At 43.6% G+C, this 13,258-nt stretch overlaps 2 protein-coding genes across 2 annotated transcripts in view; one reads left to right on the forward strand and one right to left on the reverse strand.

Moving 5' to 3' along the window:
• CSTB (cystatin B) overlaps window positions 1–133 on the forward strand; it is a gene marked incomplete at its 5' end in the record, with an annotated part of 4,789 nt that extends 4,656 nt beyond the window's left edge. Inside the window, one exon of the mRNA XM_010171414.1 lies at window positions 5–133. Coding sequence (XP_010169716.1) covers window positions 5–133 — 129 coding nt within the window. The remainder of the gene's footprint in view (window positions 1–4) is intronic.
• A 2,773-nt stretch (window positions 134–2,906) lies between these two features.
• Window positions 2,907–7,847, reverse strand: LOC104527640 (cystatin-A). The gene is given in 4 exon segments (XM_010171412.2): window positions 2,907–3,035; window positions 4,490–4,591; window positions 7,679–7,756; window positions 7,758–7,847. Coding segments are annotated over 4 exon segments (399 nt in total).
• Between the last annotated feature and the right edge of the window lie 5,411 nt (window positions 7,848–13,258).

Here is a 13,258-nt window from a genome sequence, read left to right on the forward strand (position 1 = left end):
GCAGGTCCATGTGGGCAATGACGAGTTCATGCACCTGCGGGTGTTCAGAAGCCTTCCTCACGAGAACAAGCCGCCGAGTCTCCACAGTTACCAGAGCAGCAAGACTAAGCATGATGAACTGACTTTTTTCTAGCAAGCTCAGCTTGTGCGTTTTCCTAACCATTTCTGATGTGCATTTCCTATAGGCTGCAAAGTGGTGATTCCTGTGCCAACAAAGGAGAAAGGAAAGTGTCTTTTTAAAAAAAAAAACCTTAATGCTGGAAAAAATCAATTGCTTTTATGCCATTCCCTTCCTGTGCAGTACCTAAATTTTAGAGTCACACAGCTCTCCTTTCACCTGCACTAATGCAAATCCAAGTAGCTGCACTGACTTCAGTGCCACTTAACCAGAATACTGTGGCTGAGTCTCGTTTGTGGACTTCCTTGGTCTGGAAATTGAAAGGGGAGTGACAGTAGCACTCTCTATTTGCAGCAGGGAGCGAGAGAGGAAAACCTGAATCCTTTCTGTGCTGTTTTGCAGCTGTAAATGTATCTGTAGATTTAAATTGTACTATGTCTTTTATTGGCAAAGACCCGAAGAGAGACTTGAACTGAAGTGATTTTGAAAGCAAGAGAAAGAGGAGGATTTTACAGTGTCTTGAAACAAGCATTCCCTTGGTATCATGTTTATCCTCTTGCAGCAGTAGGATATAATGTCCAGTAGAGGGTGTGATGAGTTAAAAAACAAAACAAAATAAAGCAACTTGCTTATTTTCTCAGTCCTAAGGAAAAGTCCTGGAAAGGAACTTTAACTGGACAAGCATTTCTGCATTAATAACAATAAATATTTCTCTGGAATTGAGATGGCGTATTTGTTTAGTGCTTCACCGTTCTATTTACTAGTTTTCAGTATTGGTTGTTATCTTGCTCAGAGGTTTTTCCACGACTGTTTTTTGTGTTCCAGATAAGCTTACAATTATTCTGTATTTTAATTAAAAAGACATCATTTTAATCTGGTGAGGGACATGAAAGGCAACAGTTGTGCTCAGTGCAGTAAAAAGGCAAGAGGTGATAGCCACAACTTGAAATAAGTGAATTCTGTGTCAATAGCTGAGGAAAAAAAAAATGGGTTTTTTGCCTTTTAAGAATTGCCAGGGTGGTCAAATAGGGTACCAAGTTGCCCAGAGAGGTTGTGGAGGCTCCATCAATGCAGAGTGACAAAATTCTGACTGCACATGGTCCCTAGTCACCTGTTTTAGTTGACCTTGCTTTGAGCAGAGGAGTTGGACACTATGATCACCAGCAGACCCTTCCAGCTACAGCCAGTCTGTTCTTTCTTTATTTATGTGCTTGTGTAACTATTTACTATTTATATCTGCCCAGAAACTCTTGTTTGGGCTTGGAAATGTTCATGTTTGCCTTGTACAATCAGTCTGGGAGTTGGACAGGGGTTGCTGCCCTCTGAACTCATGGGAAACAGCTGACTTCTAGATCCTGCTGCATGTCCTTGGCCACAGCCTGAGAAGACAAGCAGCTTTGAGGGGGAGCACATGGTGAATGTACATGCATGTTAGTGGGCTTTTTTTTGTTGCAGGTGTGTTCTGTGTCAGTATGGACCCAGCATTGCTTATGTCTCCTGATAACTAGGGAAGATTTACATGCTTTTGCTTGTATCAGCCCAAAGAGTTCCCACATTGCCCTCCAGTATGGAACAAAGGGAGAGAGCAAGTCTGGCTTATTATGGCTCTTCTTGTTTTGCTAGAATAAAACGGTGTTGGAGACACTGGGTCTTTTTTGGTGCTGATAACTCCCCACTCTGGTGTTTTCACAGTTCAAAAAGCTGAGCGTTATCTCCAGCTGTGTCAGAGGATGTTAGGCAGTAGTGATAATGTGAGACACGTTGTGTCTTAAAGATTTGTAACAGACTACAGGATTGAGCTCTTGTGGAAACTACTAGCTGCACAAGAGAAGACTACTCCCAGAGTCGCAGGAGGCCACAGGTCTTCACAGTTTGAGGAATTGAAGCATCTGATCCAGGATACTGGCATGCAGAGCAATGGGCAGCTCCGGCATTTTTCTGTGCCTGTGACAATCAATCCCCACCCTTCACTGCAGCACCAGACATGAATACAAGCACGGTGTGCTCTGAAACTCACTTATGCATTTAATGTCTTGCCCCTGAGCCCCAGCTCCCTGGCAGGTAATGCAAAGGCCCCTACCTGAGCAGCTGCTAATAGGAAAGTATTTTTGTTATGGACTGGGCTTGCCCTCTACCTTTGTCACCTCAGAGCTCAGCTGAAGACTGTTCGCATTGCAGGTGCGTGATGCTACAGAAAAAAAAGAAAAAAGAGAAATGAGCTGCACAGGTCTCCAGGAAAGCACAGCCTCCAAGTCAGGACAGCTGCTCCCTGCTCCGGGGGCTGGATGCTGGCATTCAGCTGTCTCGGCTCTTTCAAAAGAGCTTGTTCCTGTTCCCCCCCACCCTGTTCCCATACAGTGAGGGGGAACTTGCAGAGGGGGACACAGTTTGGCTTCTCGATCTTCCCCTGCTAGAAATTCTCTCTCCCACACACACTTGAGCAAACAGCTTGTATTTAATGCACTTAGACCAAACCCAAGAAGCTATAGGCTGAAGTATGTAGCCTAAATTATACTCAGGAGGCCCAAGTTTTGTCTTCAGAGGATACTTGACAGTGTTGGAAAGCGTGTGCTCTGTCCTACAGCTCTAGTACCTCAGGTGGAAGAAAGAGCCTTGAACAGTATTCTCAGAGCCTACTTGAGCTTTAGCCAGGCAGCAGACCTAGACATGACACACAGTAGATGATGCACAAATAGCTTTCAAAACTGATTTTATTTTCTTGAATTTACTGACACAGGCAGAATCCACAGGCAACTTGCAGAAGTGAGGCACCATTCCTCATTGTCTCTCAGAAGTAGGTCAGAGGATCATCTCTGGTTTTGCCAGTCTGATAACTGACAAGGCTAGGGCCTTGGTTCTCATAAGGAAGGCTCTGAAACACCCTTAAGTGGACATATTCAAGATCAGAAACTTGGACCTAGAAAGCAAAACAGCAGTAAAGTGAGGATCATGGGTGAACCAGGTTAAAACAAAAATATTCTCTTGCAGACTTCAAAGAACATCTTTGCTCAGTAGCTTAATTTTAGTTATATCTCCATTTTTACTTCAACAGCTCTTAGCCCAAGTCTGGATAGTAACTGGTGGCAGAAACTGCCTACACCTGTAGGGAACTGTAATAAAAGCCTTCAGAGTCATATGAATGGAAAATGAGTAGGACTGCTTGGTGTGGAAGCACCAGAAGGCACAACAGGGGAAGGGTTTTGATGGCGTTCTGTTTTGGTCATCAAGATACCAGCACATCGCCTCACAGCTTCTTGGGACACTTGGGGTAGGTGACAAGAGACAATGAGTAAATCTTAATGACTCAGGGGTGGGGCAAGATGCAGAGACAGTGTCAGCTCTTAGGAGGTACAGAAAGATCCATCCAAAACCAGCACATGGTCCTAAGAAGCAATGACAACCTGAAAGCCAGGACCCCTCGTCTGCAGCATCACTGCAAACACATCAGTGCCTGAACAACTTGACACATCTTGGCGCTTGTGGGAGTGAGTGGCTGAAATAATTTTTAACATAAATTCACCTTCCCCACCAGCAAGTCCTCACATCAAGACTTGCTACGAAGTTGCACGTAATTTGGTAGTACAGAGCCAAGCAGGACGGGTGCTGAACTCTCGCTGTGTGAGCTGTATAGTATCAAGGGAAAGTTTCATGCCTTTAGGCTCTGAGAGGTCTTTACATGCCTGCTGGTGACTGTAATGTGGCACTGTGTTTCTCTGGGCCCGGATGGCATCTCAGCTGTAAGTCTGTTGGTAAAATATTAGTGATGTGGAAAATTCAGGAGTATAAAAGAATGAATCTTGTGACAGAGCTCATTCCAGTTAATGCTAAAATGAGTAACTGTTCCCTGTCACTTGCAAGACTGGCAGAGAAGAGACAAATCTGCCATTTTCAGTGTTATAAACAGATTTCTTCCAAGTCCAGTACCATGTCAATCTTCATTTCTGAGTAGTTTGGTCTTGAGGCTTAGTGTGGACAGCAGAGAAGCATTTTACATTGCCTAGGTCAGCAGTAAGATGGCACTAAGGGAAGAAATGCAGCTGGGCCTGACTTCTGGCTTTACTGCAGCCTTCCTGTAAATCGTTACTCTTTAGTACTGTGTCCACAAAATGAAAGCCTATAGTCTTTGAGTGAGCTGATGATCCTAAGACAGTTACTGTTCACATCTGAAGCAGCACAGCGCACGTTTTACAAGTTTTCATAGTCCTGTTCTACAACAGAGCCAAACGGAGGAATCTGGAGGTAGTCCCCAACTCTCTTAGTCACACCAGATGGTTTTCTACTACACTTGCTTCTGTTTCTTGCCCTAAGCCACTATGCAAGTAACATATATTGTTTAACTACAAAGCACTCCCTCCTATAATCTATACAAACCTTAATGAAGTAGTTTGTCCCAGCAACCACCTGAGTCTTATATATTACAGCTTTAAACATGCCACATGTCCTGTTTTCCCTGCCTTCAAATTGTGGCTTCACCTGTAAAAAGAAAGGGAAAAATCGTTGGCAGGTTCATATTTAGACTTTTCTTTCACATCTACCACTCCAATTTTCAGCGTTTCAAACACACACACTTAATGAAATAAACCCAGAACCCCCAAAATAATTCAATTTACAAAGTGGTAAGAGAGCCCCCCTCGCCTGGAATCCTCAGATGGTAAAATATAACATTACTGAGCTCTTACCTAATGGCTCCTTAAACCCAAAACACTCCTCAGTTTTAGACAACAGCTGTAAAAGGAGACTGAATAAATAACATTCCCCAGCTCACTAAGGATTAGCCTATGGATGAGGCACAAGTAAATAATTATGTAATCCTGAGAGCAGACAGACCTTGGGCAACCCAAAGTCTGCAGATGCTCTACACAGCTTTGCTCAAGTCATATGAATTGCTTCTCTGCTTAGCAGAGCATAAAATCCCACAGAATTGCATCATTAAAGGGTCACACCGTTATGTGGCTGGAAGCAGAGCAGGACTGCGCCAACGTAAGGTTTGTCTCCACAAGAATATCTTCCTCAGAGAACTGTACCAATTCCTCTGCAGTGGAGCGTGAGTTTCTTCAAAAGAAAGACCAGGGAACGTTCTCCCTCCCATGCTCAGCACAAGGCACAAATTTCTACTTGCAGAAAGTAAAGAGCAAAGAATAAATTGTTTTCATTTTTCCTGAAGTTACTGAGAATGGACAAACACCAAAATTAAGATCAGTCCATTCTGGAATCAAACAGAAAAATCCGTACACCCACATTTCAGATTCCTTATTTGCCCTGTACTTTGTGAGCATCAGTACAGCCTGAAATGAGTGTTCACATTTTTAAATGCATGTTCACTCACAGACAGTTAAGCATGGTGGTTTCTTCTCTGATACACGCTGCAGTAGGGTAGGATCTTTTGATCACCCATAACACAGCCTAGCATTAAAAGCCTACCTGGTGTCTGGTATGCCACACTGTCCTAGCAGCATTCACAGGAGCCCTGAAGGTTTTCACAGACTCGTTAGTCAAATTTCACAGCCCCAGCCTGGCAGAAGGCATTGCCCTCCCCAGTTTATACAAGAGGAAACAAGAATTCCAAATACACAAAGTTGCCACAAGTCCTTGCCTAGGGTTTCCCCTCCATAGGTGAAAGGGAATTTCTGGTCTCTGCAAGTGCTGCTCCTTCAACTGCTTGTGCCAGCATAGGAGGAACAGTGATACTGCTCCTGAGGAATTCAATCTGCATCCCCCAAACAATCTTAGATAATCCTTTTCTCTTTCTGTTCTGGAAGTTATTTACCCTGTGACTAACCTGTTATCACGTACTCCAGCCCTTGTCCATGTACACATGCCCGACTCTGACAGCCCCAGTGACTGACCACTAAAGCCCTGTGATGGAAGAAGGCTCAGAGGAGCTGGGCAAGGGTGAGGTCTACGAAACTCAGAAAATAATGCAGGGCATGACTGACCACAGCTTCTGCCAGAAGCTGGCTTTATCTCAACACAAAGGGGACAAGAGGGTGTTTGCTTTAGGTAAACAGCTATGACAGTTGAGCAGATCAGCTGGTGGTGTAACTCCTGGAGTTCATTAAAAGAATGTGAACACCTCCCTGGGTGTGAACATCTCCCTGGGTTAGCTGGACCAGCATGAGGGGAGTGAATACGTGGCTCTGCCCAACACAAGAGTATATAAACTAAACAATGAACAAAAGAATTTCAAGGAGAACAGTGGACTTGAACTGCCTTCAACCCACGTACTCCTTCCCAGCAACTGAGGATGCCCAGTGTCGTGACAGTGAGGATATTCTAGAGACCAGCAATGGAGATCACAGTGGTGCTGTCACTGAACTGTGCATTCCAATTACTGTACGTTGCTAACAGTAACTTACCTCTGTGTTACCAGTTTATTTGTATCCCTCTGCTCAATCAGAAAGCTCATGTAACATCACATATCTTCAAATAAGCAAATCTGATGTTAACCATTGTCCTCTATGTGTGGAATATCTAGAACCACCTGGTCAGAGTACTGGACTCTGACACCAGCCTACAAAGCTAATTTGCAGCTCTCTGGTGGTGGCTCTACCCCTCCGCATGCACAGCCCAGCTCACCTTAGTCTGCTTCCATCACTGCCTGGTCTCAGCCTGCAGGCTTGCAAGAGACGTGGAATGGTGCTGGTGCAAACTCTGTCCTCTGTGCCACAGCACAGGAGGGAGCTGGGAGCCCTGCACACACAGGAGTGTGCAGCAGTACTGCCCAACATGTTCAGCCCCACTACCTATCTTTGTTTCCTCGAGGAGGACGTAACTTATGCTTTGTGCAGTTGTCAAAGGGGGAAGAGCTCATCTTTCAGGGCTGGGAGGGTGAAAGGGATTGGGTAGGTGGGAACACAAAAGGAGTTTGTTCCCCTCCCACTCCTCAGGATGCACTTTATACTCTTAAGAGCTGCTGCACTGCAGGGCATTATGAGGATCTGCAGGTGTTGTTTACACAGCTGCTTCCAGCTGCCTGTAACCAACCACCACAGCAACTGGACTCACCCTGCCTGCCGTGTGCCAAGCTCACCTTGCCTTGCTGGCTCAACAGCAGCCCCTGCATCACAGCTGGGACTCTAGAAAAAGATGCCAGCAGAGAACATGCCGTTTACCCCTAGCCTTGTCCTGCATATATCTTATTTTAGTGCATACTACTACATAGTTTGTCCTATTCACGTCCTTCAGCAAGGAATTAATTCCACAGCGTACAATCTTCTCCCTTCAAATACATCACCTTGAATTTCAAACAAGTGACCTCAGTGCTAGCATAGAAAAGCTGGTCTTCGAACTACACGCAGACATTAACTGCAGGTAGCCAGTACTATGCCTGGCTATGAACAAGGATGAGACAGATAAATGGTTTGTGTCGCTCTGACCAGTACACTGCCTGTGCAGCATGCTGAGAAAATACTTACTGGCAATCAAGAGCATTCCCGTTTTCAGCACTAGCTTTGTCAAACACTGGTTCAGTTATCACCACCTGGTCTCCCAGCCTTTGCACAAACTTCAGGACTCAGCCCTTTGCACAGAGACTTCATCTTTAGAGAGGTTGCAACTCACCTCATCAACAATATGCTGGATTTGTGGAGTAGCAGGCTTGGCCTCAGTTAAGCCCCCAGGGATCATAGTGGCAGGTAGCTTCTCTGAAATGATGGTTGGCTCTGAAGAAGGAAGTTCAGCGCAGTCTGAGCAGAGTCACCAGGCATCTCGTATATATACATATACACATACATGTGTCATGGCATCATATGACTTGTAAGATATGGAGCCTACCATTACTGAACTGGAGAAGGAGACAAATGGGGAAAACATGGGGAAAAAGCAATGTAAAGCACTGATAATATTGCTAGTAAATATAAAAAGCATTTTAAAATCTTAAGTGTATATAGTCTCCACCTCAATAAGAAAAGCAAACAACAACCTCCAGCCACCCACATCTTAAAATAGTTGGTTTGGGCTGAAACTAGAACCTCTTGCCTCTCCACCCATGTGCAGATGACTAGTCCCTGCACTTAGAAAATGCATCAAAGTCACACCCAGTATTTCCCAACACCACTCGAGATCAGAAGAAAGCATGCTGTAATGTCCTTACTGCAGGTCTGGTTCAACTTAAAATTGTACTGTCTCAATATCCTTCCAAGTGGGAAACAGAAGCAGACTGCATTTTACTTTCAGTGACTTTACCTCCCTCTGCCTGACCAGAAAGGTGCCAAGGTAAACACCAGAACCACAAGGGGAAAAATGAAATCCTAAGTTCGGGTAAGTACTGCAAATAAATTATTTCTCCTTCTTTCCTATCAAACCTATAGCTGCAGTCTGGCAATCATAATAACAATTCAATATGCAGAAGCATTTACATTTTTATTGAAACTCTAGTACCAATTTCCTGGAAGACAAAGTACGATCCCTCTCACTACAGTGGTTGTGTGCGCAGTAGCTGTTCTAATTTCAAGTTACTTATATTTCACACACCGCTGAAATATGTAACATGCAGAATATATGGTCAGAAGTATTCATTCTGCAGGTACAGACACATGGCACGGCCATATTCATGACCGTATCTGGATGTACAAAGCTCAAAACACAGGCAACCTACTGAGGAAGAAAGACTAGCAACTGTTGGTTCTCCTTTACCAGGTCCAGCTGCTAACACGTCAAGACCACAGAAAAACTACCCCCCTTGGGTTTTCCTGCCATCTCCCTCTCCAGCAAACGGGAGGAATGTTGTTCCAGAGGTAGGACCAGAGAAACAGCAACAGACCAAACAATTTTTAGTCTCTAGGGGTAGGTACATGGGAGGGGGTGAAATACCTACTGCCCACGGGCAATGGGCATTTCTGCTGGAATCAGCATTAGGGAAATTGCTAGAAACGAGCCTGTTCCTGGTCACAGCAACGGTGACGGTAGCACAGACCCATCAGTGTCCTGACCAGCCTACTGACCCTCCTCACCGACCATGAGTGATGCAACAGGCTGTGAACTAATACTTCTTATCTCACTGCAAGCCCTGTTCTTGGAGCAAAGGACTTGAGATTGAGAAACTAGGGCTGTAAAGGTCCTAAACTCAGCAGCGTACAGACAAAGGTAAGAGCAGGTGACCAATAAAGATGTTGCAAAATTTCCCAAACTCAGGTGGCAGCGTCATGGGAGTGGATGAAAGGCATTTGTGGAAAAACACTTGTCTGAGATAACATCTTTCTGAGCAAAGAGAAAAATGTTTCCAGTTCTTGGTGATAAAGGGAATGGGAAGTGTTAAAGCTGGAAGTCTGCCATTTTCTCCAAGTTTGCCACTTCAGATGAGGAGTTCCTCACAGCCTAGTTAATGGAGTTAATGACAATTCAAGCTGATGAGCTCAATCTCATTCTTTTGCACAAGACCCTGCTGATTCACTCAAATGCTGATCACCTTGCACCCTGTTGCTACCATGCATCTTATTCACAGAGCAGGACAGATGAACTAACTAACTGGAAAAGAGCCAGCTCACCTTACTGAGGCCAGGAGCCACAGAATGTGCCCAACAACCACGCAGCACCAGTGCTAAACCAGGGTATTTTATAAACTTGTCCACTCACCAGCATGCAGATCTCACCAACTCCCGTGGGAAGGGATGTTGACAAGATTCCTAAGGCACCACTACCCTTCTGGAGAACTCTTGATTCTGATTAGTAAGGAATACACTGCGCACAAAGACTAGGAGTGTTCATTTATAATCTTGGGAAAACTCTAGGTGTGAAACTGTGGTGGTTTTAGCCTAGCCAGCATCCAAACACCACACAGCTGCTGACTCACCCTCTGCTGATGGGATGGGGGAGAGAATCCGAAGGGTAAAAGTGAGAAAACTCGTGGGTTGAGATAAAAACCATTTACTAATTGAAATAAAATAAAATAATGATAATAACAATAATAATAATGGAATATACAAATGAGTGATGCACAGCGCAATTGCTCACCACCCACCGACCAATGCCCAGACCGGTCCCCTGCTAGTGATCCCAGAGGAGACACAATCCTGAAACCAAAACCACAGTCCCAGGAGAGAGAGGGGGGGAGAGAGAGAGAGAAAGAAAACACATGCTTTCCAGCTAACTCTCATTTGTACAACAAACATGACATTATATGATATGGAATACACCATCAGCATATCCAAATGCCAGTTTGGGTCTGCTAATCTTACTATGCCCCCCCAGTTTCTTCTGCATCTGCAGACTAGCAAAACATGGGAAGTTGGAAAGTCCTTGATTAACTAAAACCATCAGTGTATTATCAACTTCCTTCTCATACCAAATCCCACACTGAAACCAAAACACAGGGCTATTCTAGCTACTAAGAAGAAAATTAGCTCTATTGTCTAGATACATTAGTGTCATGTGGAATCATTTATTGGACTTGGCATTTCTAGGTTTTGCGGGTTTTGACTTTAAAGCATAAGAACTTTTTGGTTTTACCCAGAATGCAGAGAGTTGCACAGAAGGGAAAGAAAATCAACACTAATTGTCAGCAAGCTGACACTGAAGTTTACACAGGCCACTCAGCTGTTTTCTCTCTGTGGGAGTGGTAACGGCCCTCCCAAAATCCAGTGATATTACTAAGATTGGGATGCAGTACTCATCCTGCACACAGAGTCCATGAAGTCACTTTGAAATGCTGACGTTTCACAGACCTGTGATAATCAGTAGCAACAGACTATCCAAGGCAACCCTCATCCACATCTCTCTATTAAGCTTTGGATGGAATGAACCAGCATTTGGAACGCTGCTTTGAAAAGAACAGCCATCTCCATTGCATCTCTTGCACAACATCAACAAGCCAGTATCTCCACTTTAGTACCTGTGTTCAGTATTACACACCATCCCAGCCTACGCTCACCATCTGCACAGATGGCAATTTCTCTTCGTGTAACTGTCCTGCTGTTAACTTGGAGAATCTGTGCTGGGAGAACAGCACTAGTATTCTTTATAGTTTTAAAGCTGAGTAACATCTTGCACCGTGTACTACTCCAATAATGAAGAAACAAATCTTTACAGCTTGCAAGCCACCACTCTCTGGTCCCTGTATAAGCAATTTTAAGTAGAAGTTATAGTCAATAAAAACACCAGTATAATAACAAAACAAAGCAAACAAACAAAAAACCTCAAACCCCAGGGTTATGTATTTATGAATTATTTTTAAAACAGAAATTAAGTCACCTCTGCAGAAACGATTGTGAAAGCTAAGTCAGTCTTTTGGTTTCGCAGCGACAAGACACATAATTGTGACTAGACGAAATGACACATGGTCTGGACCATTTTAAGAACTGCTAAAGGAAAGCAGCCCTCCATCTACCAATCGAGGATCTCCTTGTCATCGTCACAGTAACAACAGCCTTGACTTTCAACATGCTGGTCTGCAAAGAAGGCTTCCCTTCCTGCTACCCACCCTGATTTCAAAAGATTTCTGACACTGTACATCAACTAGGATTAGCAGAAACCTGAACTTCAGCAGCATAAAGTTACCATAATCCTGCCTATACTGAGTTTATGGTACCAACAAAGGGCTTTTTTCCCTCAGTCTGCTCCAAGACAACCAAATTCTATCCTTAGGTGATATCTTTACAGAAAGTTTTTATTTCACCAGTTTTGAGTGCCTAGAGGCTGCAGAAGGCAACAGCACTGAGTGCCAGAAAAACACATCTCTCTGTTTCACAGAAAGAAGTAAGAAGCACAGACTCGAGAGGACTTTCCAAGGAACCAGGATCTGCCTACCTATATTCACCATTTCCAAGCAACGGGAAAGCCCTAGTAGAGAGGGAAGCCACTTGCAGAAGATCTAGACTCTGGGCAGAGGGATCAGTTGTGCTTTTTGCTCAAGTGCCTTTACTTGCAGAAATAAAGCTAGAACCAGGAAAAGGATTAAATCCTTCTGGTATTTGTGGGGTTCATTATTTTATTCACATATAATATCAAGCAGTCCAGTAATCCTGTGGCTATCTTGATGGTAAAGTTGAAGCAGGATTCAATCACAGAATAGGCACGATCCTAGAATGAACAGTGATCACTAGACAAGAGATTTTACCTGCCTTTTTTAGTACAACCCACACCTCATACCAATGTCCTTTGCATCCAATCACAAAACATCCAACTTCACAGGCAGATCTTAAGTACCCAAAAAACAGCAAAGCCTTTTTCTCCTTCCCTGTGCCCCAAAGCATGGCATGCAATTCCAGTTACTCACCTTAATGTTCTACTAAGTTCAACAGCAAGATTCAAACAGCCTCTGTCTGATCCATTGGATTTGCCATGTACTGTAGGAGAGATCCCTCTGTGCTCAGAGCAAACTACAGTAATTCAGCTTCTCAGTGCAACCCTCTGTATACAAGCTGCAAACACCTGAAGAAAGGATCTTTGGCACTTAGAAGTCTTCTTATGGTGTCATAAGTTTTTCCTATACAGGTTTGTATAGATCTACTTGTTTGGCCTTATATTCAAATGAAAAACAGTGCTGTGTTGGGGTTTTTTTTACATAGTTTTCTCATAACAAATGCTAAACTGAGTTTACTGCAAAAAAAAAAAAAAAAAAATCTGTATATGTATTACATCCATTTCATAGGTCATTTTTCACAGCATCTGCTTAAGTGAAGAAGTTTTCCCACAACAGTTGAGCAAACATCTGGATGGATAGAGGAGGACAGGGATTAATTTTCATTACAAACTCTAGTTTCTACAGAAATACAAGTTTAAATTTCAAGAGCATTGATGCCAACTCTACATGCTGGCAGAAATTTCTATCATACCACTGGCTTAAAAGAAGAATTTGTTTCTGCAGTTGTAGATCCAGGCCCTGAAGAGAACAAATATTTTAGACACCTATATTGGAGGTCAGTGTTAGAGAACCAACTCTGAAATCAAAACCAACTGTTCTCAACATCTTATTAGTGACAATCTCCTGTGGAAATCAGGTTACTGTCAATTCAGCCCACAGTTCTAAGCAGTATTTGATTTCCACTTTGAGGATAAATAATTCTAAGAATTTAACAGTTGAAGAACAAACATGTTTTGTGCTTTGTGACTTGCAGAAAAACAATGAGAATACTTTAAGAGTGAGATGAGCACTCCAACAAGAGTTAAGTTCTGCTTAGAGCAGTTGCAGTACTTTGGGGGGGG

The sequence above is a fragment of the Antrostomus carolinensis genome, unplaced genomic scaffold, assembly GCF_000700745.2.
Source record: "Antrostomus carolinensis isolate BGI_N321 unplaced genomic scaffold, ASM70074v2 scaffold35877, whole genome shotgun sequence".
Taxonomy (NCBI): Eukaryota; Metazoa; Chordata; class Aves; order Caprimulgiformes; family Caprimulgidae; genus Antrostomus; species Antrostomus carolinensis.